Source organism: Leucoraja erinacea, chromosome 16, assembly GCF_028641065.1.
Source record: "Leucoraja erinacea ecotype New England chromosome 16, Leri_hhj_1, whole genome shotgun sequence".
NCBI classification, from domain to species: domain Eukaryota; kingdom Metazoa; phylum Chordata; class Chondrichthyes; order Rajiformes; family Rajidae; genus Leucoraja; species Leucoraja erinaceus.
The window spans coordinates 18,434,124-18,460,831 of record NC_073392.1 but is presented as its reverse complement, the minus strand read 5'-3'; the positions used below and the strand labels follow the sequence as shown (position 1 = coordinate 18,460,831).

Genomic DNA, 26,708 nt, shown 5'->3' with positions numbered 1-26,708 from the left:
ACTTTCTCTCGTCTTAGAGAATCCCTTAAATTCACAGGTGACGTGCCTCCTCTCTGAGTTTCTGGACACTGGAGTGACTGATGACCATACTTTTGACCATAAACATTATGCTGGGTTTAAGATCTTAACCTTGAAATGCATTTTTCAACTGATGGTTGAATGGTTCTTTATTGTCACATATGCACAGCACAGTGAAATTCTCTTGGAAATGGATAAAGGTTTCACAGATGGATAAAGGCTGAAAATTTCACCAAGTATTCCTTCATACAGAAAGTGTTTTTTTTTTTTTTCCAGGGTTTTGGGTTGGGATCCCTCAACTCCATAAGTCAGAAGAAGGGTCCTGACCCAACACATCTTTTGTCCATTTCCCTTCATAGATGCTGTCTGACTCGCTGAGTTCCTCCACCAATCTTTTTTTAACCAGAAAAAATGCAGTATCATTCATGATATTTTGTCTCCTGACCTGACAAAAGCTTCTGTGTGAAAGTTTAAAAAATGGACTCTGAAGTCAGTCGATATTGTGCCTTCCATGACCTCTGGCTAGAAGGCATGTTGGAACATGGAGTAATAGAGCTTGCACAGCATGGAAACAGGCCCTTCAGCCCGTATTGCCATGCTGACCAAGTGGGCATATTGGGCTAGTCCCATCTGTATTTGGCCCATAGCCCTCTAAACCCCCCCCATCTACATAATCTGTCCAAATGTCTTTTAAACCATTCAGTGGAATAATTTTGAAGATTAGGCACTGTTGTAATGTAGAAAATTCATCAATCAAGTCACTCACAGCAAGATCCAACAGGCCGCTTTGTGGTTGGTGGTGATCAAATAATCAATTAGCAGAAGTTTTTGTGTCTGGCTGTGCCAGTCAGTTGTTGCAGGATGGATGTTATCGCTCAGATTATTGGTGGAGGCTATTTGGCCCATTGTTCTTTGACAACACTCTCCAATTAAATCTATTTCAGTTCTCTCTATTCTTTAGTCCTTCATATTATTTCATTGTCAATCATTTATACCAAATCCTTTCTGTGGCTGAATTATCTTCAGCTGTCCTTTCATTCCAGAACATTGTAACTCACTTTCTAAAACAAAATTCCTCTTCTGGTCCATCCAATGTTCATGCTGGTCTGTTAGTGTAATATGAATGTGTGGGTTTCAACCAGAGCACTGGCTGACAGACTTGACCTTCAGTCTAATCCTGCTAAAGTGATTCTCTCTGGTGGCTTTGCAGGATTGTTCATTATGCACCTAATGTTTGGAGTGGGATTAAAAGGCATTCTTGGCACACTGCAGTTCTATTGCATGTCATTGCAGATCATAAACAGAATTGCCTTTGGCAATTGGGATAAACAATTTCACAAAGACACTGGAGATGACCAATATGAATGAATTAAATTCTGATTTTATCATCCTTATTTAAATAAACAGCCTCTGACCCTTTGTATGACCGAGTTCAGATTATTAAAGGGGATTTAATATCTTATTTTTAACCTGAATTGAATTTCGCAGCCAAGAAAATGATTGTGTGACAACACCAGAGGAACACAAGCAGTGGAATGCAGAAAATGCTATCTATGCACCGCACCTGCAGAAAGAAGGGAAGGGCTCAGCAAGTGTCTGAATGAGCTGCATCCTAAACATTTATCCCTTTTATTGGCTTTGACAGATTCTGTTTAGCATAAATACATAATGTTCAGAATATGGATCAAATCCTATAAGGCTTCAAGGAAGTAGTAGCAGGACATTAAAAAAGAGATAAAGTGAAAAGGTCGATGTATTTATTTGGATTTCCTGAATGTGTATGGCATGGTGCCATGAAGAGTGGTTGGGCAGGTATGGTATGATTGTGGCGAACTAATAAAATCAGAGGCACACAAAAAAGCTGGAAAAACTCAGTGGGTGCAGCAGCATCTATGGAGCGAAGGAAATAGGCAACGTTTCGGGCTGAAACCCTTCTAATAAATAATGAATAACATCAGAGTTTGGATAAATGAGTCATATTTGGATTGGCAGTCCATAACTAGTGGGGTGCCACAGGTAACAGTGCTGGAGCTTCACCGTTTTACACTCTATTGCCTGGATGAAAGGACAATGCGTACAATGGCCAAATAAGAAGAGTTGTGACAGAAACAAAGACCTGCAAAGGGCTATAGATAGTGAACAGTTGACTAGTTTGCAGATGAAATATATTGTGTAAGGACACGAGCTTCTTCAGTTGGGAAGGAAGAATGAATAAGTAAATCATTATTATTAAAATGTGTGAGCCCGTAAAATGTTGGAGTACAAAAGGATCTGGGTATAGGTGGGTCCACCAAGTAATTGAGAAAGCAATAGTCTTTGTTGTAAGGGGTAGACCAGGAGGCAAATTTTCCTGCAGTATACAAGGGGCTGGTGAGGCCACACTTGGACTCCTGCAGATATTTCCGTCTCCGTCTTTAAGGATGGGTTTGTTTGCAATGGAAGCAATATTGTGAAAGTTTACCAGGTTAATTTAGGGATAAAGAATTGATGTATGAAGAAAGGTTGAGCCTGAACTCATTGGAGCAGAGATGATTTTGGGGAAAATGTAAATCTGAGGGAGATTAACAGGATGGACGCTGAGAGGAATTTTTCCTTGGTGGGATGGGGCGTAACTAGTGGATAAGGGGACCTCCATTTCAATTCAGATGCAGGAGAGGAAGAGAGTTTTCTATGAAGGTCACAAATCTTTGAAATTCTTTACCCCAGACAATTGTGGGAGTAGAATCATCATGAAGCATATTGATTGATCAATGAACGACAAGGATTTAGAAGGTTGAAAATGTGCACCACCAGACTCAGGAACAGCTTCTTCCCCTTTTATCATGCTTCTGAATGGTCCTTCTGTAAGCTTAGGTGCTGTCCAATTCACCTCTATCCTATTGTGGACATTGGCATTAGTGTATGGAACTGATACACTATCATGCTGAGATCTATATTCTGCACTCTTATCTTCCCCTTTGCTCCACCTTGGCCAGGACACCATGTAAAACCTCCTCTAACTAGCATAGTTGCATGGGACCTTTTTTTTAATCCACCCGAGTAAATTGAGAGGATCCCAGCCCCATTTCTGCAACTCAACTGAAAGTTGACCCTTGCCCAAGGCAGCAGATGTACATTGTAGTGAGTGCTGTGCTGATTATCAGCACAAATCCTGTATTGGGGTCTGAAACTATAACCTTCTGATTCAAGTGCGACCAACTGTGCCACACTGGGTAGCAAACAGCATTCAATATAACTGCTAAGTAAAATGTAGTTGAGACAAATTTATTAAAAAATCAGCTTTAATTGATTGAGCGTAAAAGTGAATGAATTAATCCAAATTTGGACAACAGAGATACTGCAAGGAACAATCTGACCAAATTATGGTGGTCATGTGATCCATCTCTCATGGTCTTGTGGTAAGTTTAGTTTTGTTTAGAGATACAACGCGGAAACAGGCCCTTTGGCCAACCGAGTTCACACCGACCAACGATTCACACTACCCTGCACACACTGGGGACAATTTACTTTTATACCAAGCCAATTAACCTGCAAAACTGTAAGTCTTTGGAGTGTGGGATGAAACTGAAGCACCCAGTGAAAATGCATGCGGTCATGGGGAGAATGTACAAACTGCATACAGACAGCACCTGTAGTTAGGATTGAACCAAGGTCATTAGCGCTATAAGGCAGCAACTCTACCGCTGCGCCACCATTGCACCCAGTGGGTAGTTTTCGAAAAACCAGATGTTCCTCATAATTATATGTATTCGTTCATTCCTTTAGATCGTCTAAGGTTCTTGGTTAATATGATTATCAAGTTGCTTTACAAATAATTGCCAAATTAGATCTTGTGTTAAATTGCAAATTTATTTTTCTATTAAGTTCATTGTTCCAGATGCTGTCCAGAAACTAATTTCCAGTTCCATTTAATCATCAACTGGTTGAGAAGAACATATAATTCAGATTTGCAGTATGATAATTCCCAATCCTTGGTGAATACTGCAGGTTAGTCATAGAGTGATACAGTGTGGAAACTGGCCCACACCGGCCAACAATGTCCCAGGTACACTAGCCCCACTTGCCTGCACTCGGTCCATAGATGCTGCTGCACCCGCTGAGTTTCTCCAGCTTTTTTGTGTAACCGTCTATACTCAATACTCACCTGAACCTGATGAAGGCCAAATTACCACTCTGGGCAAAGACTCTTTTTTGTACCACCTTATATCTACCCCCCCCCCCCCCCCCCCCCTGACTTGACCTTCAAGGAGACCCAGCCTACACAACTGTACTCCTAAAACAATTCCATCAACCCTATAACTCCCAAAACTGAACACAATACCTGGCAAATCAATCCAGCTCATCTCTGACTGATGAAGGCTGCAATCTTTCACAACCCTGTACTCTTCACTATCTGCAAAACAACCACTCACTTTTGCAAAACCACTATTTTGTATTATCAGCAAACTTGCTAATTTTGCCCTTTATGTTCTCATCCAAATCATTGATGTGGATGACATACAGTAACGGGCCCAGCATCGAACCCTGAGGCACACCACTAGTCACAGGCCTCCAGTCCGAGAAGCAACCTTCCAACATCACCCTCTCGTTCCTTCCATGGAGCCTATTTGTTATCCATTCAGCTATCTCTCCTTGGATCCCATGTGATCTAACCTTCCAGAGCAGCCTACGATGAACCTTGTCGAATGCCTTACTGAAATCCATGTACACAACATCTACAGCTCTGCCCTCTTCAACCTTTTTAATCACATCTTCAAAAAAATCAATCATATTGGTGAGACACGACCTCCCACGTACAAAACCATGCTGATGATCCCTAATCAGCCCTTGCCCATCCAAATGCCTGTATAACCTATCCCTCAGAATAATCTCTGATAACTTTCCAACTACAGATGTTAAGCTCACTGACGTATAGTTCCCAGCATTTTCCCTGCAGCCCTTCTTGAAAAGAGTCACAACATTTGTCACCCTCCAGTCTTCCAGCACCTCTCCTGTATTTAAGGACAACTCGTAAATTTCAACCAGGGCTCCCGCAATTTGCCCTCTAGTTTCCCGCAATGTCCTCGGATATATCTAATCAGGCCCTGGAGAGTTGTCTACCTTCAAACACAACAGTACCTTCTGTACTTCTTCGACAGTAACACTGACTGCTCTCAAGACACTTCCATATTACTATGTATGTTTTACGCAGGCCTTTGCTAAGATGATGGCATGATGATCATGCTAAACAGACAAGTGACAGCAGAGTGCAAAATAAGACAGGGCTAAATGTGCCCTTTGACCCATCATACCTGTTCTTTTACCATGACATTACAATCATTTCTTTTTTTCCCCCCAAGTCTTTTGTCTGGCGCTTCTTCAACCGAGAAGGCAAGGTTAAGATAGAAACTCTTACAGGTAACAATGGAGATTTGCAGTGGACCTAAATCGCAGTTGCCCTGTATGGGGGAGCAGATTCTGTCCATTTGCATGGTCTGTGGTGGTTATTCCTGATTCGACTGCACTTGTGCGGAGTTTGCGTGAAGTGTTACTTTTGATATTTAACCTTTGAAATCTTTCTTAGTTTTAATAACCTAGAATCAGAAATTGGGCTTTGCTCACCCGTAACAATTCAAGTTTTAATTCTGCATTTCAGCTGTGCTACATATTGTGCTTGTAAACTCCGTCGGGAAAGGAACTATTTGTGTTTTCTGTTGTGGCAGTGTACCAGTGGTAGCCTTTGGTTATTTTTGTTTCAATAAACATTTGGTGCAAAGCAAACTTATTTTTATTTTTATTATTCAGACTCGCCAGCCGATCTTCGTGCAACTATTGCAAGGAGTGTTCAGAGTCTACCACTGCCCTTGGCTGTCTGCCACCCAGAAGGCTTCGGTTGAGAGTTGCATTAAGGTGCTTTCAGAAGTAGGTAAGTATTTTACTGGCAGCTGGTGTGTGGGCTGATAGCAAGGCTGTTATAGGATGCTATATTCTGCTACAACTCTGTGAGGAGTATCACCGTACCTAAAGCCACAGGGTACCTCAGCAGTGGGGAAAAAAATCTTACCACCGCCGATTATTCGCTGTTACTTTGTCTCTTTTGTTAATTTGTGACCATTGTTCACAAACATTCTTTATCAAGTAATACAGATAAAAAGCGGGATAAAAACAGTGTAAAGACACTTAACAGATCAGATACTTAGCAGGTACTATCGCAACATTATAAGAACCCATTTGGACAGGTACATGGATAGGATGCGTTTAGAGGGATACGGGCCAATTGCAGGCAGGTGGGACATATAGATCGGACATGTTGGTCGGCGTAGGCAAGTGGGGCTGAAGGGCCTGTTTGCACGCTGTATGACAACAACACTAGGACTATCAGGCAGCATCTGTGAAGAGTTAACATTTCAGGTCAGATCTGTCATCTGTTCTGATGAATGGATGTTGATCTGAAGGGACAATTAACTTCTTCGACTTCATCCTAATTTTTTTTTTAACTGGTCTGGCAGGTATTGAAGTTACCCCATTTCTGAATCAACTTATGGCCACCTTGATCATTAGCTTCTGATTTGGAGCATTGGCAGAATCTACTTCATGTGAACCTCTTTCATGGCTTTGCGGTCTCTAGGTCTCATTAACCAGGGCTCTGTATGAAACGGGTGCCACAGAAGAACGGCATGCAACTGTGCTGCTGAATCGTCTTACATTAAATTGTCAGGTTACATGGAAGCTGGGGTGGTGAGAATGTATCATAACATGAATTCCGCAATGCAAATTGTCTTGCTGTCAAGGAAGATCAAGTTCTGAAAGGGGATTAAACAATTAGTTATTGGGCATAAGCAGCAAATGATGGTTGGCTAATATTTGGAAATGTTATAAGACAGGCATGGTGTAAGATCTTGGAGTGCGATGTGGGACAGGATTTTGAACTGTATGCATTATTAAACCAGGCACTAACTCTACCTACCGAGAGATGATAAAGTGATTGCCACACTGTTAGTCAATTATTCTTTCTGTTTTTTTACTTGAGGCAAAGCTAGTGGAAGCAGTTTCTAGCAATACACCCAGGCTGCACGTACCTGCAATGCTATCCTTGGTGAGAAATGGCTGCTGCAATGTGTAGAAGCGTGAAATTCAGAGAAAACTTAGAAGAGAGTGAGAATGGGCAGAGTCTCAAAGGCAGCAAAACCACAGAGAAGAGAGGAAAAGAGACAGAGCGCTCCAAAGTCCTCCCTACCTGTCACAAAATAACAATTTTATTTAAATGGCTTTGTAATTGCCTTTAGACAATTAACTCATGACTAAACTATTCAATTTTCAGTTCCTTGGTTAGAATGCATAATTATCCTGGTGTCCAATCAAAGTAGTCAAGGCCAAGCAAGCCACCATCTTGAGAGAAAGGCCATCTTGATGCCCTTTGTTCACAGAGTTTAGAATGTTTCAGCATAACTGTCTTCGCGCTCTATAAGAGCTTTCACTAAAACTTTTACATTTATGTTGTTCTCAAATGCAAGTTAAATGCTTTAATTTGCTTGGTCTCCGTTACAGCCAAGAGCAGAGCCATAGCCATCCCCGTAGACCTGGACAGTCAGGTTAACAATCTCTTCCTCAAGTCTCACAACATTGTACAGAAGACCGCAATGAGTTGGCGAATGTCGGCACGGAACGCCGCTCGGAGAGATTCTGTTCTTGCCGCCTCTCGAGATTATCGGAATATTATTGAGCGATTGCAGGTAAGCAGAGAAGTGTAGGTCTCAAAACCCAGCAGTGTCCTCCTACATCATCGATTTTGATTAATTTATTTTGTTCCTGTTTCCATATTTTTGTCATCCTAAGACTCTCATTCTTTTCCTTTCTGCAGCTCTGTGCTTTGTCTTTGAAGATCTATCCCTGTTGGTACCATGTCTGTTTGCATATCTTTCCTTTATTATGCTTGTTCAATGGTTCTTTAATTCCTGGTACTTTTCCCTTCTTTGTGTCTATAATCCATCCAGTTTGTTCCTCTTCTCTCATGGGCACTCTGATGATGAGATGAATTGTGTTGAGCATGAGGTGGAAGTGGGGTAAAAGCCGAGTTCTTGCTTGGTTGGCATTGCTCACTAAAAGCAAAATGGACACCCAACCACTGAGAGAGAAAAAATCTATTTTTTGAGAGAAACCTGGCTAATTACTGTTTGGCGAAACAAAAAAATAACCAACTATATACTGTATTTACAATTTTTAAATGCAATGATTCTAATCTATTGTGATCATAACAGCAATATTCATTAATGTAGCTAAAGCACTGAGGATAAATGTATGAAAAGAGCTGGAAACGCAGGCTATTTCTGTGTTCTAAATCCATAATGTTGGATTGATGAAGTAAATTGTAGCATCCCATCTGCCATCTCATCAGAGCTAGGATTCTAGCTCTTCCTAGTCTAGTCCTGTATCCAGTATTATCCTCATCGTAAGGGGTCATTTTCTACACAGTGAGTTGAGAGAGAGGGAACGATTCTAATTTCAAATCTTTCTTTCACATAAATGGCATCCAATACAATTACTGCTGCTTAAATTATAGTGTTAGATTTTAGCAAAGATTTTAGAATACATAGACACAACAGCATGGAAGCGGGCCCTTTGGCCAAACTTGCCCATGCCGACCAAGATGCCCCATCGACTTTAATCTCACCTGCCCGCATGTGGCCATATCTCTCTAAACTCTCATCCATATATCCATCCAAATGATGGCACTACTTTCTGTGGTGCAATCATAATTCTTCATGTATGATCTTGCAATTACAGTATATCTATAGGTTAAATGGGTTCCCATTGAAAGTGGATGAATTCTATTGAAAATTGACTTGTTGACTATTTCGGGCATGGTGTTGTGAAAGTCTAACTTGCATCTATTTAAATTGTGGAATTGTAGATTAATTGGCATCATTTGTTGAAATGCAGGATATAGTGTCCGCACTCGAAGATAGACTCCGACCCCTTGTCCAGGCTGAACTCTCTGTACTGGTTGATGTACTCCATCGGCCAGAGCTGCTTTTCCCAGAGAACACTGAAGCAAGGCGGAAGTGTGAAAGTGGAGGGTTTATCTGCAAGTAAGTCCTCAATCAGTTTCTACAAATGCAATCATTTATTCTCTAATTGTAGCATTGAATACACTGCAATTAATAGAAAACGTTGCAGTATCAAAAATGTTTCCCCTGGAGAAACTAGGGTTGGAAGTGGATTTGGAGGCAGGTCTATTGATTGTCCTCCCAATATATCCAAGGACTTAATTAAATGAAGACATGGCACTGATAGTTGGAGCAGTGGTGAAGAATGGACTGCCTTCAGTTGTCACCTCATTTCCATCTCGTCAGTGCTCTGTATTAGTCAATATTGGGCATCAATGAGTCAACAAGGAGATGAACATCTTTCGAAAGGAGGGAGGATGGATCAAGTAGGAGTCACATATATTGTTCAGCTCTCTTCGCCACACACAATATAAACACTCAATCCCTACCAGGAGGGGAATTAAGTAGCTGGGGAGAATCTCTGTTATTTTCCTTGAAACATGTAGATTTTTGACAGTGGCTGAATTCAAGATGTTTTCCATCTTTGGGACATCAAGAAATGGGAACATGGTTTCACATGAGGGTTTGACCACTGCTACCCCACCATCAAAGATACCATCAAAGCTACTTCCCCGTAGCCATCAGGCTATTAAACCTGGCTCGGACAAAACTCTGATTATTAATAACCCATTTTCTGTTATTTGCACTTGATCAGTTTATTTATTCATGTGTGTATATATTTATATCATGGTATATGGACACACTTATCTGTTTTGTAGTAAATGCCTACTATGTTCTGTGTGCTGAAACAAAGCAAGAATTTCATTGTCCTATACAGGGACACATGACAATAAACTCACTTGAACTTGAACTTGAATTGCTCCATCCCTAGCCCTCACTTTGGAAAATCGGGCGACCTGGCTGTGCCCCTTCCTCCTGCGACTCTAAGAGCTCAGGTCCAGTGGTGATGCTTACAGAGAACTGATTAGGCAGAGGAACAACTTTGTGCTTGCTTGGTGTCATTAGATTGGGTGATGTTCACAAACTCGGCAACAGACCCCAACAAATCCACCATGGTCGTTACCGACTTCATCAGGAAATGTGAGTAGGGGGAGTGTGTTCCCACCAAGACAATCTGGATGTTGCCAACCAGAAAGCTTGGGTGACCCAGGAAGTCTGCAATCTATTGAGGACAAGATCTTGGGCATTCAAGTTTGGTTTTCAGGGTCATATAAGAAGTCCAGGAACAACCTCAAAAAGGTCACTGGGAAAGTGAAGAGACACGTGAGGTCTAAGCTAGCAACTAAAATGCAAAACCAAGTAGTAATTCAAGTGAGAGCAGAGCATCACTCCCAAACAAGTTCAATGCTTTCTATGCTCACTTGAAAAGGGAGAACATCGATGTACCTTCTCAAGCTTTCTTCACTGCCTGCTGTACCTGCATAGTTACTTTCAGTGACTGATGACTTTCAGACCCATCATTTATTTATTTGCCTGTGTACTCCACAATTTGAGATTTGTAATAGAAAATTCACATGTGGTTAAAGTGCACATTGTCAGATTTAAAAAAAGGCGATTTTTATACATTTTTGTTTCACCATGTAGAAATTACAGCAGTGTTTATACATAGTCCCCCTATTTCAGGGCACCATAATGTTTGGGACACCCCAATGTCATGTAAATGAAAATAGTCATGCTTAGTCTTTTGTTGCATATCCTTTGCATGCAATAACTGCTTGAAGTCTGCAATTCATGGACATCACCAGTTGCTGGGTGTCTTCTCTGGTGATGCTCTGCCAGACGGTATTGCAGCCATCTTTAGCTTATGCTTGTTTTGGGGGCTAGTCCCCTTCAGTTTTCTCTTCAGCATATAAAAATCATGCTCAATTGGGTTCAGATCTGGTGATTGACTTGGCCACTCAAGAATTGACCATTCTTTAGCTTTGAAAAACTCCTTTGTTGTTTTAGCAGTATGTTTGGGATCATTGTCTTGCTGTAGAATGAACCGCCGGCCAAAGTTTTGAGGCATTTGTTTGAACTTGAGCAGATAGGATGTGTCTATACACTTCAGAATTCATTATGCCACTACCATTAGCAGTTGTATCATCAATGAAGTTAAGTGAGCCAGTACCGTCAGCAGCCATACATGCCCAGGCCATAACACCCCCACCACCGTGTTTCACAGATGAGGTGGTATGCTTTGCATCTTGGGCAGTTCCTTCTCTCCTCCATACGTTGCTCTTGCCATTACTCTGATATAAGTTAATCTTCGTCTCGTCTGTCCACAAGACCTTTTTCCAGAACTGTGGTTGCTCTTTTAAGCACTTCTTGGCAGACTGTAATCTGGCCATCCTATTTGCAGCTAAACAGTGTAGCCTATGTATTTCTGTTCATTAAGTCTTCTGAGGACAGTGATGATTGACAAATCCACACCTGACTCCTGAAGAGTGTTTCTGATCTGTCGGACAGGTGTTTGGGAATTTTCTTTATTATTGAGAGAATTCTTCTGTCATCAGCTGTGGAGGTCTTCCTTGGCCCGCCAGTCCCTTTGCGATTAGTAAGCTCACCAGTGCTCTCTTTCTTCTTAATGATGTTCCAAACAGTTGATTTTGGTAAGCCTTAGGTTTGGCTGATGCCTCTAAAAGTTTTATTCTTGTTTCTCAGTCTCATAATGGCTTATTTGACTTTCATTGGCACAACTTTGGTCCTCATGTTGATAAACAGCAATAAATGTTTCCAAAGGTGATGGAAAGACTGGAGGAAAGACTATGTACTGAGAGCCCTCTTATACCTGTATTAAGGAGGCATTTAAACATAGCTGAGCAATTACAAACACCTGTGAAGCCTTGTGTCCCAAACATTATGGTGCCCTGAAATAGGGGACTATGTATAAACACAGCTGTAATTTCTACATGGTGAAACTAAAATGTATAAAAATGGCCTTTATTAAAATCTGAGAATGCGCACTTTAACCACATGTGATTTTTTTCTATTACAAATCTCAAATTGTGCAGTACTGAGGCAAATAAATAAATGATGGGTCTTTGTCCCAAACATTATCAAAGTCAAAAGTCAAAGTAGCCTTTATTGTCATTCAGAACTTGCGGTCTGAACAAAATTTCGTTGCCTTGCAGTCCTACACATAGTTAAATAAAATGACAAAAACACACAAAAAACACAAATTAACATCCACCACAGTGAGTTGAATACTCCTCACTGTGATGGAAGGCAAAAGTCTTTAGTCTTTGTCTCTTCCCTTCTTATTCTCCCTCTGCGCCGAGGCGATCCAGGCTTCGGATGTTGTGACCCCGCCGGGTGATGGTAAGTAATGTCAGTCCCGCGGCTGAATCACCCCGGGCCGGTTCAACCTCGCGGCCCGGGGTGGTCGAAGCCGCCGAAGCTGCGTCCCTCCAGTCCAGCGGACGCAGCTGTTGTCGCGGGAGCTCCGGAGAACAGGTCACCAACCTGGGACCTGCGAGCTCCCGACGATGTCATCCACTGAGCCCGCGGCTGATCCTCCGAGGTTGGATCGCTGCTGCCGCTGCCTCTGGAGGGCACCGTATATCAACTCCTACTTCAATAAGGGTCTAGACCCCCTACAATTTACCTACTGGCACAACAGATCGACAGGACAAGTAATTTTGCTGTCTCTCCATTGCGCTCTGGACCACATGGGCAATAAGAACATGCACATGTTCATCGGCTACAGCTCATTGTTCAATGCCGTCAACCCTTCTACACTTATCAAACTAAGAGAATTGGGTCTCTGATCTTCCCTATGCAGTTGGATCCTCAACCTCCTCATTGACAAATCGCAATCAGTATGACTAGGCAACAACACTTCCACCTCAATAACCATCAACACAATAACACTTCAAGGCTATGTGCTTAGTCCTCTGCTCTACTTTCTTGATATCCATGACTCTGTAGCGTGACAGAGCTCCAATTCTATCTTTAAATTCACCAATGACACCATCGTTGTTGGCACAAATAAAGGGTACTGTTGTTAGAATATAGGAGGGAGATTGATAATCTCATTTGACTGATGCCAGAACAACAATCTTACTCTAAATGTTAGCCATGATCACATTGAATGGCGGTGCTGGCTTGAAGGGCCGAATGGTTGACTTTGGGAAGGGAAAGCCGTAGATACACAAACCTATCTTCATAGACTGGGCAACAGTGTAATAAGGTTGCTGGACATGCACATCTCTGAAGATCTGGCCTGAAGATTGTATCCAGTATTACAGATTATGCAATCACAAAGAAATATCATCAATGCCTCCACAGACTGGTTCAGTAACTTGAACTATCAGTAATCAAAGGAGGCTGCAGAAAGTGATAGACATTGCCTGGTCCATCATGGGTACTGGCTTCACAATCATAGAAAGGACCTACGGGAGGCACTGCCTCAAAAATGCAGCTAATATCTTCAAAGACTGACACCAACCTGACCATGCTGTCAACCTACAACTACCATCAGGAGGAAGGTACAGGAGCCTGAAAATTGTGACCTTCAGGTTCAAGAACAGCTTCTTACCAGGAACCATTAGGCTCTTGAAAACTGCACAACAGTAAACACATTCTTACCTCGGCAACTATGATCTACTATGGACTACTATGTTTTTGTTGCACAATGGATTTTGGTTTGGCACTATTACGGTCTGGTTACCTAGAATTACTGATATAAATTTATTTTATTATTGATTTTTCTATATTTATTTGTGTGTTATTGCATTAATAGGCTGCAAGCAGCAAGAAGTAAGAATGTCATTGTTGCGTTGCTGGTACATCTGACATTTAAACACTCTTGACTCTCGACAATCATTTTGGATTGCAATGAGAGAAAATTACTTCTGCCAGAGATAATGAGTCATTGGGATTCACTCCCCAGGAGGGCTATAAAGGCTCATTCACTGAATACATTTATGATGGAGAACAAAATATTTTGTATATGAGGGAATATGGGGTCAGTACAGGAAAATGGCACTGAGGTAAAGGTCAATTTATTGCCGGGGCAGGGGGGGGTGGGCAATGAGGGACAAATTATCTACTCCTCTATATCAATTTATAACATTTGCTTGTGTCTTTGTCACCCCTTACCTCAATCTCTCTTGCTTCCTCATCACACTTTAGCAGAACTGAAGCTAACAGTGTGGGTGTGAGTGTGCACATGTTTGAGAAAAAGTGGCAACGCTGCTTTATGTTTTCAACTCCAAGCATTTCGCAGCTGCTGTCAATTCAAAGCTGCAGTGTCCTTAAATCACTAATATATCGTTCTTTCATTGTCATATTTTGATATTTGTTAATAAATAAATATGGCAGGTACCGGAAATCTGAAATAAAAGCAGAAAATACTGGAAAACTATATTGGGCAGGAGGTATGAAGAACGAAGCAGCATATCAATGACCTCCCATCTGAAATTTGTTGTGTCATGTGACGTCGGTTGCAACAACCCACACCAGTTTATTGCCCATCTCTAGGGTGATGTTGACGCACCACTTCAGCATTTGGTTAAAATGGCTCTTAATTTTTTTAAAAATAATTTCTCTTGATAATTGCTCTATTAAACTTTTAAGAGGCCCAGTTAGCAACATTTTGTGAATGAGAACTTGGCATTATTTTTCATAGGCTAATTAAACACACAAAGCAGCTTCTGGAAGAGAATGAAGAAAAGTTATGCATCAAAGTTCTGCAGACACTTCGGGAGATGATGACCAAGGATCGAGGATATGGAGAGAAGGTACCTTTTCTTTCTGCTTTACTCCTTCAAAAGTATTTCTCTAACTAATAATTGTAACCATTTTTCTCTTTATTTTTCAAACATCTGAAATTTAAGCTTTTGGAAGATTTCATCAATGTGAAATGGTGCCACTAATTGATCAGAAATAAATGTACTGTGTAGTACAAGATGAAATATCAATTTCCCATAATTTAAAATGCTTGATCACTGTAAAGATTAATGCAAAACGCCCAAAGGCTATAACTAATTATGGAATGTCCAGACAGACAATTGAGCAGATATTGAAAATATTTTCTCATTTTTAATATCTATGTACCATGATATGGTCGATATATATTTTTGTTTATTTTATTGCTATCCATCCAATATTGTCTATCTCCGATAATCATGTTCCTTTACCACCTCAAGTAATAGAATGCTCTCTCATGGACCTTGCTTTATCTAAACCATTCATCCATTTAATAAAATATTAGTGAGCTTATTAAAATTGCTGGTGCCCACCTCTATCTCTGTCTCCCCCACTCCCTCTGTCCATCTCTCCCTCTCTCTATCTCTCTCCGTCTCTCTGTCACCCCCCCCCCCCCTTTGTCTTTCTCCTCCTCTCCCTGTTTGCCTCCCCCCGCACTCTGTCTGTCTGCCCCCCACTTATATCTGTGTCCCCCCACCTTTTTCTGTCTGTCCCTACCCTCTCTCTGTTTGTGACCCACCCTCCTCCCTGTGTGTCCCACCCTCTCTCTCTGAATTACTGTATCTGGTGCCCGTTAAATGACACCGATTGCAGATGGAACTTTCCAATTCGACCTACTAACCAATTGGTCAATCCACTCTCACTGTTCTTTCCTACACCAATACATTGGCATTCTATTCACATCTGTATTATAATGTGGAGATAGCATTGGACTCCATGGTATATCTAGGCACCTCATCGTGGGATTTGAAAACACACTCAGTGATCTTTAGACATCCTTTTTGTTATTGGCACAAGAGCCTGACACATGAATCCAAGGAAAGGTGGAGCCCACAATGGTCTATTATTTCCTTGGTCATCGGTTCCGGCTCTGATATGTTCTGTACCTTTTCATACCTCTAGTTTCCCTCTCCCCTGACTCTCAGTCTTGAAGAAGGGTCTCGACCCGAAACATCACCTATTCCTTTTCTCCAGCGATGCTGTCTGACCCACTGAGTTACACCAGCATTTTGTGTCTATCTTCGGTGTAAACCAGCATCTACAGTTCCTTCCTACACTTGAAAGAAGAAGGACTTCTTAGAAAGCCTTTGAAAAGAACGTTGTCCAGAACATGAAACTACTTTTCATAACTATTCTAGGAAAGTTTCTGCAAGGAACAACCCAAAACATCTAAGTAACCTGAAACATCTAATAAATACAAAACAACTTTTTTTAAAACTTAATTTCTTTGAATTTCAATGTATTCTCTTACTACCCTGGTGGAGCTTGATACTCTCTCTCATGACTACAATTGTGTTGTTGCTCAAAATAAGGCCAATGGCACTTCTATATTTATTTAAAAATAAATTAATTAAGTGACAATATAATAATTAGTAAGACAATCTAATGATAAGGCTACAGAGAGAAAGAGGTGATTATGCATGGGGGCAATGCATAAAGGATGTGTTACCCTTCAATAACAGTGAATCATTTTTTGTTAATTCATACTGGAATTGGAAATGGTACAACAATGTCTAGACTTGAACACAATATCTTAAGACAACTAAATTACCCTCATACCCTCCGACCACTTCTCAAGCTGCATGTTTTGTACCAAATTAACTAGACTGACTTCAGATTAAAATGATACATGGGAAAACCTCATTGAAAAGATCAAAATCATTGCAGGTAGCAAACTTGTTTAATTTTGAAGATATGAAATAGTGCAGAATTTCTTTTTGACCTTTAGTGGATATTATTCTGTCCATCGACAGTAGACACAAAATGCTGGAGTAACAGCGGGACAGGCAGCATCTCTGGAGAGAGAAGAAAGTTATTTTTTGTCCCACTCTGCTCTGTAAATTATTTTTCCTTTCATGTCCATCATTGCTCCTGCTTACTATTATCTCAACACGGCGATGGTACTTTCACTGTTTAATTGTGAAAGAAGTGATATTTACACAAAGGCTTTTGTATTGGCAAGTTGATTGAAGAAATTATTTTTAAATATCTAGAGATACTAGGCACAATTCTCCGCCGGAACTGAACAACTGGATATTTTTCTTATTTTGATTTTATTTTTACCAATTAAGCTCTTGGCAAAAAAATGTAATTAGTTTTTCCTCAAAGATAAGGAGAGAAAAACAATGGTAGAAACATGGGAAAATAGGTGCAGTAGGCCATTCGGCCCTTTGAGCCATCACCGCCATTCAATTTGATCATGGCTGATCATCTAAAATTAGTACCCCGGTCCTGCTTTTTACCCATATCCCTTGATTCCTGTAGTCCTAAGAGCTAAATTTAAATCTAATTGGCCTTCACTGCCTTCTGTGTCAGAGAATTCCATAGATTCACAACTCTCTGGGTGAAAAAGTGTCTCCTCATCTCAGTCCTAAATGGCCTACCCCTTATTCTTAAACTGTGACCCCTGGTTCTGGACTCCCCCAACATTGGGACATTTTTCCTGCATCTAGCCTGTCCAATCCTTTAAAAATGTTGTATGTTTCTATAAAATCCTCTCTCATCCTTCTAAATTCCAGTGAATACAAGCCCAGTTGCCCCATTCTTTCATCATATGTTAGTCCCGCCATCCTGGGAATTAACCTGGTGATCCTACGCTGCACACCCTCAATAGCAATAATGTCCTTCCTCAAATGAGGAGATCAAAATTGCACACAATACTCCAGGTGTGGTCTCACCAGGGCCCTGTACAACTGCAGTAGGACCTCCTTGCTCCTAAACTCAAAACCTCTTGCAATGAAGGCCAACATTCCATTAGCTTTCTTCACTGCCTGCTATACCTGCACGCCAACTTTCAGTGACTGGTGTACAAGGACGCCCAGGTCTTGCTGCACCTCCCCATTACCTAACCTAACCCCATTGAGATAATAATCTGCCCCCTTGTTTTTCCCGCCAAAGTGGATAACCTCACATTTATCTATATTATACTGCATCTGCCACGCATCTGCCCACTCACTCAACCTGTCCAGGTCACCCTGCAACTTCCTAACATCCTCTTCACAGTTCATGCTTCCACCCAGCATTTTGTCGCCCGCAAACTTGCTAGTGCTGCTCCTAATTACCTCTTCCATATCATTAATATATATGGTAAACAGTTGCCCCAACACCAAGCCTTGCGGCACTCCACTCGCCACTGCTTGCCATTCTGAAAAGGACCCGTTCACTCCTACTCTTTGCTTCCGGTCTGCCAACCAATTTTCTATCCATGCCAACTTTACAAATTCCCATTAATATTCTTGTGAAAAGGTTTAAATTCAAGTGCCTGTCATAATTTCAATCTGGAGATAAAAGGATAGGCAAGACAAAGAAAGCAGTGCTCATCAACGTTTATTGTTACTGAAGTAAAGAAGTTAACTTCCACAAGGGGGCAGATTATGGGCAAATTGTAATGGAGGTCACCCGACAAAGTACTGCACAAACATGCACTCTTGTGTATTCACTAACATGTAGCATTTGAATTTAGGTGTCTAATGCCACAGTACATCAAATGTGTGATAGGTTATTAATATAAAAGCTTGTGGTTTTAACATCTGTGAGGTAACATTGTACGGCTTCCAAGAAAACAAATGAGAAATTGATAATGTGTGTTTAACCTCTGTGCTGAAGTGATTGCAAAATCATAAAAGTCCAGCCTAGCTTTTCCTTCTAACCAATGTCCACGAGTGCTCAGTTGAGATCCAATCAATTTATAGTTGACATTGAAGTCTTTCCAATTGAAGTTATTTTAGGATAGAATGATCTTAACTTAAAGATTCTAAGTATCATGATCAAATTCCGTCTCTCCACAAAAACTGTGTTCAGAGCTGTAATTGATGGGACGGTTCAGAGAAAGGGTGGGGAAGCAGTGGGAATTTGGAGGGAAGTGGGATGGGGGGGTACTTAAAGACAAAGATGATTAATTGTCTCATTTCCTCACAGAGATTTGCAGGCAGAATTTTTGTAATGCATTTCTGCTCCAGCCATGTGTGGGTCTGATGTTGTGTAATTCCTGTGAACACACACTGATTTTTTTTTTCTCTATCATTTATTATATTGTTTAGAGGGTACTATGTTTACATATTCTGTTGTGCTGCTGCTGCAAGTAAGAATCTCCTTGACTCTTGACTCTCTTGATTCCAGTTAAACCAGTGTGGGCTGTGTCCTGGGTAAACATTAAATCCATCTCAAATCAAAGTGGTGAGGGGCTGTATTGCTCTTCAGCGTTTATAACTGTTTTAAACATTTGCATCTTCACTTAAGTTTCCCAATTCATTTGTTACACACGGTTCTCTTCTTCCACATCTCTTGGAAAAACAGCAAATGGTTTTGCATTGCATTCCTTGCACACCCAATCTCGAAATTATATTAGCGAAGCTTCAACGCCATTTGATCTAGCCTTCACTAAGTAAAAGATTTGCACCAGCATGTATGCTCACGATTATTATTGTCAACTTTCGTGTTTCCTGTTTTTTTTTTAACAGCTTATTGCATTTGACGATGAATTGGATATGGCAGAGGTTGATGATTTTTATTCACCTTTTTTTACGTCATTGTTGTTTGCTTTAGTATTGCTGCTTAGTGCTTCTGCGTGCCATGTGATTGTCAGTTTGAAATAGCTGTTGGCCCCTTGCTTGTCGTGGGCAAATAAGCCTCAGTTGCTGAATGACAAAGCTTCGGCTTCTTGCATTGTCCATCGATTGCAATATACGTGTGGGGGCGGGTGGGAGGTGTGAGGGAGAGAAACGTGACCATGGTGACCAAATGGAGTGTAAGAAAAGAGTGTTCATGATCGAAGAGAACCTGGATGTGCTGTGCCTGTTCCTGCATGTAAATGTCGTCAGCCATTATATGTCTGCAGATTTAAAGGCAGGAGTCATCCACAAATCAGGCTGAGAATAAGGGAGATTATGTGGATGTTCCACTCCTGTTGAACTGGTAAAAATCTAAGCTGGACGACTAATTTAAGTTTATAAACTCTGATATATTGGGTTGTACTGACGGTGGGTGGTTGAGACCATATTGTAATTTACTGAAGAGTTTATTGAATAGGAATCTGCATATTGCTGGTAATATGGCACCTGTCACATGATGCCACATTTTATTTTTGGTCTGTGAGTATTGGTTTTATTGCCTGATCACACTCATCCCATTATGGCAATCCATGTTATGCAATTTTGAAAAGGTTTTGAGTATTTTGAGCTTGACTGGAGTGAGAGCTGTAACTTCATCTTGACATGGGCCTCCATTGGCATTCACAAACCTGGCCAAAGTTTAGAGACATCAGATGAGCCCCATGCTTGAGTTACTCGGGCTATCTATTCCTCTTTCTTTCTCCATAAAGCGTTTATACAATTTAAAAAAAACTCTGCATTGCATCTCGAGAAAAAGCCAAAACATTCCAACGTAATGTTGCTGTGACTACAGCTAAAAAGAGTTTACCAATATGAAAATCACAATAGTACAACATTAACCCATTGCACAGTGCTCTGAAGTGATGATACAGTGAGTTGCTACATCAAAGAATGTACTTTTTTTTCAGCAATTGTAGGGCTTAGACTGTTTACCGGATCTATTTTGTATCATTTCCTGACTCAACAATACTGTAAGACTTCTTTCATCATGAGAACTGTGGCAGTTCAAGAAAGTGGCTTGCCTTCTCAAGGGCAAATATGAATGGACATTCTTTGCAGGTTGAAATCCCATAATTGCTTTCTTAAAAAAAGAGTTTGGAAATATATTATCTACAGGAAAATGTGAGGTGTTGCATTTTGGGAGCACTAACATGGGCAAGTGGCCTGAAGGACCTGTTTCCACGCTGTAAGACTCTATAGCTCTATCTTGGTTGTGCTTTTGTTTCCTTTGATTTGTCAATGTATGGGATGTTATCCCCAAGGAATCAATTTATTTTTATGAAAACAAGTTTTGTTCATGTAACATTTATTGGCAAATGATTTGTTTGCAGTATGCATTTTAGGCAATTATCCAAGATGTTCTCTTGCTTTGAATGTTGCAGGTGTCTCGATTTTCCTAACGCTTCAGGCCTTTGTTTGCAAATCCTGCCTCTTCACCATTGCCCATTTTCTACTTTTGCCAAATATGTATTTGCACAGTGGTGCTTTGTTTGAGTGGGGCAGATGGAATGTCATACAGGATTGAGGAAGTACATGCTTTAAAAACGTTATAACCAATGCCACAAGGCCCAATGAAAAGTTAGTTGTCTGCTGTCGTGACGGCTGATAAATCCCCAGGGTCTGATGGTCTGCATCCCAGGGTACTGAGGGAAGTGGCTCATGGGGATATGGGGAGAAGGCAGGAACGGGATACTGATTGGAGATGATCAGCCATGATCACTTGACTTTGGTGCTGGCTCAAAGTCAGCAGGCCCAACACTCCGGAGCTCCAACACGGCGATCCCCGGTAAGGCATCGCCCGCTCTGCAATGGTAATTTAGTGCTGCGCCGCTGGTAAAGCTCTGGCAGGTCTCCGGCAGGAAAGGCCGCGCCAATCCAGATGGTAGGCCGCGAGGGGGGTCGAAGATGCGGCTTGGAGAAAAAACGCATCCTCGACCAGGTAGTGACTGAGAAGACGGTTTCCCCCTCCCCCCCCCCCCCACCTCCCACATAAAAAAGACTAAAATACCTCCAAAAACAAACTTTTAGGCAGACTAAAAATAACAAAAAGGATGAAAGGACACACTCTATGGCGCCACCACTCAGACCTTCAAAGGAGATTAGTGGGCACAATTAGGGCACATGGTATTGGGGGGTAAAGTGCTGACATAGATAGAAAATTGGTTGGCAGACAGGAAACAAAGAGTAGGGGTTAACCTGTCTATTTCAGAATGGCAGGCAGTGACTAGTGGGGTACCGCAAGGCTCGGTGCTAGGACCGCAGCTATTTACAATAAACATCAATGATTTAGATGAAGGGATTCAAGTAACATTAGCAAATTTGCAGATGACACAAAGCTGGGTGGCAGTGTGAACTGTGAGGAGGATGCTATGAGAATGCATGGTGACTTGGACAGGTTGAGTGAGTGGGCAGATGCATGGCAGGTGAAGTTTAAAGTGGATAAATGTAAGATTATCCACTTTGGTAACAAAAAACAGGAAGGCATCTTACTATCAAAATGGTGTCAAGTTGGGAAAAGGGGAAGTACAACGGGATCTGGGGTTCCTTGTTCATCAGTCAATAAAAGTAAGCATGCAGGTACAGCAGGAAGTGAAGAAAGCGAATGGCATGTTGGCCTTTATAACATGAGGAGTCGAGTATCGGAGCAAAGAGGTCCCTCTGCAGTTGTATAGGGCCCTAGTGAGACCACACCTGGAGTATTGTGTGCAGTTTTGGTCCCCTAATTTGAGGAAGGACTTTCTTGCTATTGAGGGAGTGCAACGTAGGTTTACAGGGTTAATTCCCAGGATGGCGGGTCTGTCATATGCTGAGAGAATGGAGCAGCTGGGCTTGTATACTCTCGAGTTTAGGAGGATGAGAGATCTTATTAAAACATATAAGATTATTAAGGGTTTGGACACGCTAGAGGCAGGAAACGTGTTCCTGATGTTGGGGGAGTCCAGAACCAGGGGCCACAGTTTAAGAATAAGGGGTAAGCCATTTAGAACGGAGACGAGGAAACACTTTTTCTCACAGAGAGTTGTGAGTCTGTGGAATTCTCTGCCTCGGAGGGCGGTGGAGGCCGGTTCTCTGGATACTTTCAAGCGAGAGTTAGATAGAGCTCTTAAAGATAGCGGAGTCAGGGGATATGGGGAGAAGGTAGGAACGGGGTACTGATTGGGGGTGATCAGCCATGATCACATTGAAAGGTGTTGCTGGCTCGAAGGGACGAATGGCCTACTCCTGCACTTATTGTCTATTGCTGGAATAATGCAACAAATTTCTAAGATGAACCTTAATTAAATGCGATTGTAATATTTGCCTTGGCAAATGACATGATCTCCTTATCATTTCTTGTAAGAGATTGCAAGAAATGACAATAAGTAAAATAAAGTATGTATGGCAGAGCGGCGCAGCGATAGAGTTGCTGCCTCACAGCGCCCAAGACCTGGGTTAGATCCTGACTACGGTTACTGTCTGCACGGAGTTTGTACATTCTCCCTGTGACCTGCATAGGTTTTCTCCGGGAGCTTCAGTTTTCTCCCAAACGCCAAAGAGGTACAGGTTTGTAGGTTAGTTGACTTGGTAATATTGTAAATTGTCCCTAGTGTGTGTAGGATAGTGTTAGTGCGTGGTGATCGCTTGTCAGCGCGGACTCAGTTTCTGTGCGGTATCTCTAAACTGAATTAAACTAAACTAGAATAAAATAAAATAAAGTAGTGGTTGTGTGGATTATAGTTTGGGACAGGGTTTAATCAAGGCTAGACAGATCTGAATGAGGGTGGTTTCTGACTGCCATGGCTGCCTGTTGGTGCACGTGAAAACAATGTGCTTTTGCAGAGTTTATCATTGGCAACAAGGTGATGAAACAGAGACGGGTAATTGGGCTGCATGTTCTAATTCAGTAATGACAAATGGTGTCCAGGACGGCTTTCATAATGAACTGTGCTCTGACGCAGGACCTCCTAACATTGCAGAGAAGAAATGGATCCCTGTGCGTCTCTTTTTTTTACTTGTTAGCAGCTGAGAAGGATTTTGGACGCAAATCAAAGGTAGAAACCTGAACCTGCAGTTGCAGATAAGAGCGCCAGTCACATGCACAGAAACACAGCATAGGCTCTTTCCAAATCACAGACCAACCACTGCCTGAATTTAAAAGCATTAACAGTTGATGCAGATTATACACTCTGTCCCTGGGTTGTTTGAAGCTTTTTCTTTCCCTCCTACTGGGGAAAAACGAGTGGAGTCTGATGTAACTGCAGAAGGTTGTCCTCCTATCCGCCTCTGCTTTCTGCACGATTCTTGGGAGGCTGCCAGCGCCTGTCATCCAGTTACATAAGCTCTGCTTGTTTCCTGGAATCTGGCCCCTCAGCTGATGTGTGACCTTCAGCAGTAATTGCCAGTGGATTTACAGGGGGGGGCGGGAGGGTGGCGGTGAGTGAGAATGTTACTGTAATGTATTAGCAATGCATCGCAGACTGATGCAAGAAACAGAGCGAGGTGGGAAGTTCAGCCTGTCAAATGCGTACATACATAAGCTGAGATGCTCCTCAATTAATGTAGTACCGCAACAAAGCTAAGTTTTTTTTTGTGGCTGTGAGCAATTCAGCAACTGTTTATTTGGAATTGGGTGTTTCTCTTGAGTTCCTTTGAAACCGTGATGCTAACTATTTGAGCCATTGGCTGATAAGGGGAATTAGACTGCCACCCGTTTGTTTCTATGACAACAAATAGCAAGTTTCGGAGCAAGTTTCGGAGCAAGACAAATGCCTATTTTATTTTTGCTCTTTTTTCTTCCTCCTCCATGAGCCAGAAAACCCCTTCCTCTTATCCAGTGCGGTTATGTAATAGAGTTCAGTATTTATACCTGATTTGGAAATCAGAATTTCTTCAAAATTGCGAGTGAAATAAAACTAACTATCTCTAAAAGTTGATTGTGACTCCAATGCTGCTGGCGAGGTGGGCATGTTGCTTACTCAGCGACATAGTTCACAAGCATGTTAAACCAGTCTACTGAACAATGGGAATTGGCATACAGTGCACTGCTGTCACTACATAGTACGTCTAGCACCACCAATCAGTACTAGTACTGAAGAAAGGTCTTGACCTGAAACCTCACCTATTCCTTTTCTCCAGAGATGCTTCAACCAGACCCGCTGAGTTACTCCAGCATTTTGTGTCTATCCTCAGTGTAAACCAGTACCCGCAGTTCTTTCCTACAGAGTACTAGACCCTTGTTCTTCAGTTCCCCCAATGGATTCCCCCCACCTCTCCACTACATTTAGTGAAAGGAATTGGTTTCTAGTGCCATGTTTTTAAAGGAGGAAACAGGCAGAGGGGGAATTCCAGCAATATGGCTCTTAACAGCTACTAGTGAAGTAATTAAAGTCGGGAACATTCATAAATGTCCAACATTTAAGGCACAGGATATAAGGATATAAGGTTGGCAGTTGTAGAGATGGAGAGTGGCATAGCCTCAGTGGGATTTAAAAATGAGGATTAACATTTGAAGTATTGCTTGCCCATGAGCCAACATTCGATCAGCAAGCAGTTGAATGCTTGACCACTCTGCTCAGGTTGCTTATTATGAGCCAAAGTATCCTGGTTTTTCTTCTCATTGTGCTGTGGAATCTTCTCTACTCTTCTCCGGTTTAATAGGGTATCAGTTAGCGCTGCTGCCTCATAGTTCGAAGGACTGTGGTTCACTCCTGACTTTGGGAGCAATGTATGGACTTTGTACGTTCTCCCCATGACTGTTATTCACCATGTCCCAAAGACATGCTGGTAGATCAATTGGCTTTTCTGAATTCTTCCTTGGTGCACTTAAGTGTAAAAATAAACAAAGGGGCAACAAGCATAATTTTCTGCGGAAGTGGGATTCAGACTGGTGGGGTTGGAGTTAGTGTGGTCACTTGTGCTGAAATATATAATAGAGTCGGGCTCATCTTAAAGCAAGAACATCTGGCCTCAGCTTTCTCTCACTACCACCCTGAAGTACCAGCTGAGACTCCAGAGTCTGTAGTGCAATTTGATCCTCGTGACTTTCAAAGTGACTTTCAGCATGACTGGCTTTGTTCTCCCAAACAAAAATTCCATGTAGTAGGAAGGAACTGCAGATGAGTCAGAAGAGGGTCTCGACCTGAAACGTCATCTATTCCTTCTGTCCAGAGATACTGCCTGAGTTACTCCAGCATTTTATGTCTATCTTCAAAAATCCCATGTAGTCAGTTTCTAACTTGGCATTTCTGTCAGTTCTCTTACAGGTAACACTAATGCCTTTGAGTCAAGATCGCATTAACAATGCACAATCTGAGATGAGTCTGTGATATAAATTGACATTCCAGTGCAATATCAAGGGAGTGCCTCGCTGTTCAAGTTGCCATCAAATGAGACTTTTAAAGCGATATTCCATTGCAACTTCAAGTAGAAATAAAATAACTTAAAAAAAAAAAATAACAGAATGATTCTGTTTGCTGTCGAAGCCGATACCTATTCTTGAGTAATATCAATGACTTCCATTGCTTCGTATGGGACCCTGTTATGCACAAGATTAATATTTAGTGTAACAATGGGCGGCACAGTGACGCAGAGATAGAATTGCTGCCTTGCAGCACCAGAGACCCGGGTTCGATCTTGACGTGTTGTCTATACGGAGTTTGTACGCTCTCCCCGTGAGCTGCGTGAGTTTTCTTTGAGTGCTCTGGTTTCCTCCCACACTCCAAAGATGTACAGGTTTGTAGGTTAACTGGCTTCAGTAACATTGTAAATTGTCCCCAGTGTGTAGGATAGTGTGAGTGTGCAGGGATCACTGGTCGGCACGGACCTGATGGGCCGAAGAGTCTATTTCTGCACTGTACCTCTAAACTAAACTAAAATGTTGACTTCATTTGAGGACTTCATCCTAAAGGGGATTGTAGCTAATGCCCTGTCACCTAAAGGTGTTCCAGGTAACCAGTTTCTGCGAACTGTAGAGTTTCATGAGTTTGAGCTTCATTACAGATGCTGTAATAGCACAGGAGTGCCTAGACTTGTGGGGTCAGAAGACCATTTTTGTTTGGTTTAATGCCATCATTTTCATTCGAAGAAGCCTTTGCTTTTACTTTCATCAAAACCGCCTGCATAGATGTGACCAAACAGCTTAAGC

General features: G+C 41.7%; 1 protein-coding gene across 8 annotated transcripts in view; it reads left to right on the top strand.

Moving 5' to 3' along the window:
• Window positions 1-26,708, top strand: part of itpr1b (inositol 1,4,5-trisphosphate receptor, type 1b) — a 380,201-nt gene that overhangs the window by 156,521 nt on the left and 196,972 nt on the right. For 5 of the 8 annotated variants that reach the window (XM_055647740.1, XM_055647741.1, XM_055647743.1 and 2 more), the window contains exons 35-39: window positions 5,803-5,923; window positions 7,546-7,730; window positions 8,938-9,086; window positions 14,677-14,788; window positions 19,436-19,471. In XM_055647740.1, coding sequence (XP_055503715.1) covers window positions 5,803-5,923; window positions 7,546-7,730; window positions 8,938-9,086; window positions 14,677-14,788; window positions 19,436-19,471 — 603 coding nt within the window. The remainder of the gene's footprint in view (window positions 1-5,802; window positions 5,924-7,545; window positions 7,731-8,937; window positions 9,087-14,676; window positions 14,789-19,435; window positions 19,472-26,708) is intronic. The other 3 variants (XM_055647745.1, XM_055647746.1, XM_055647744.1) reach the window with 1 other exon arrangement.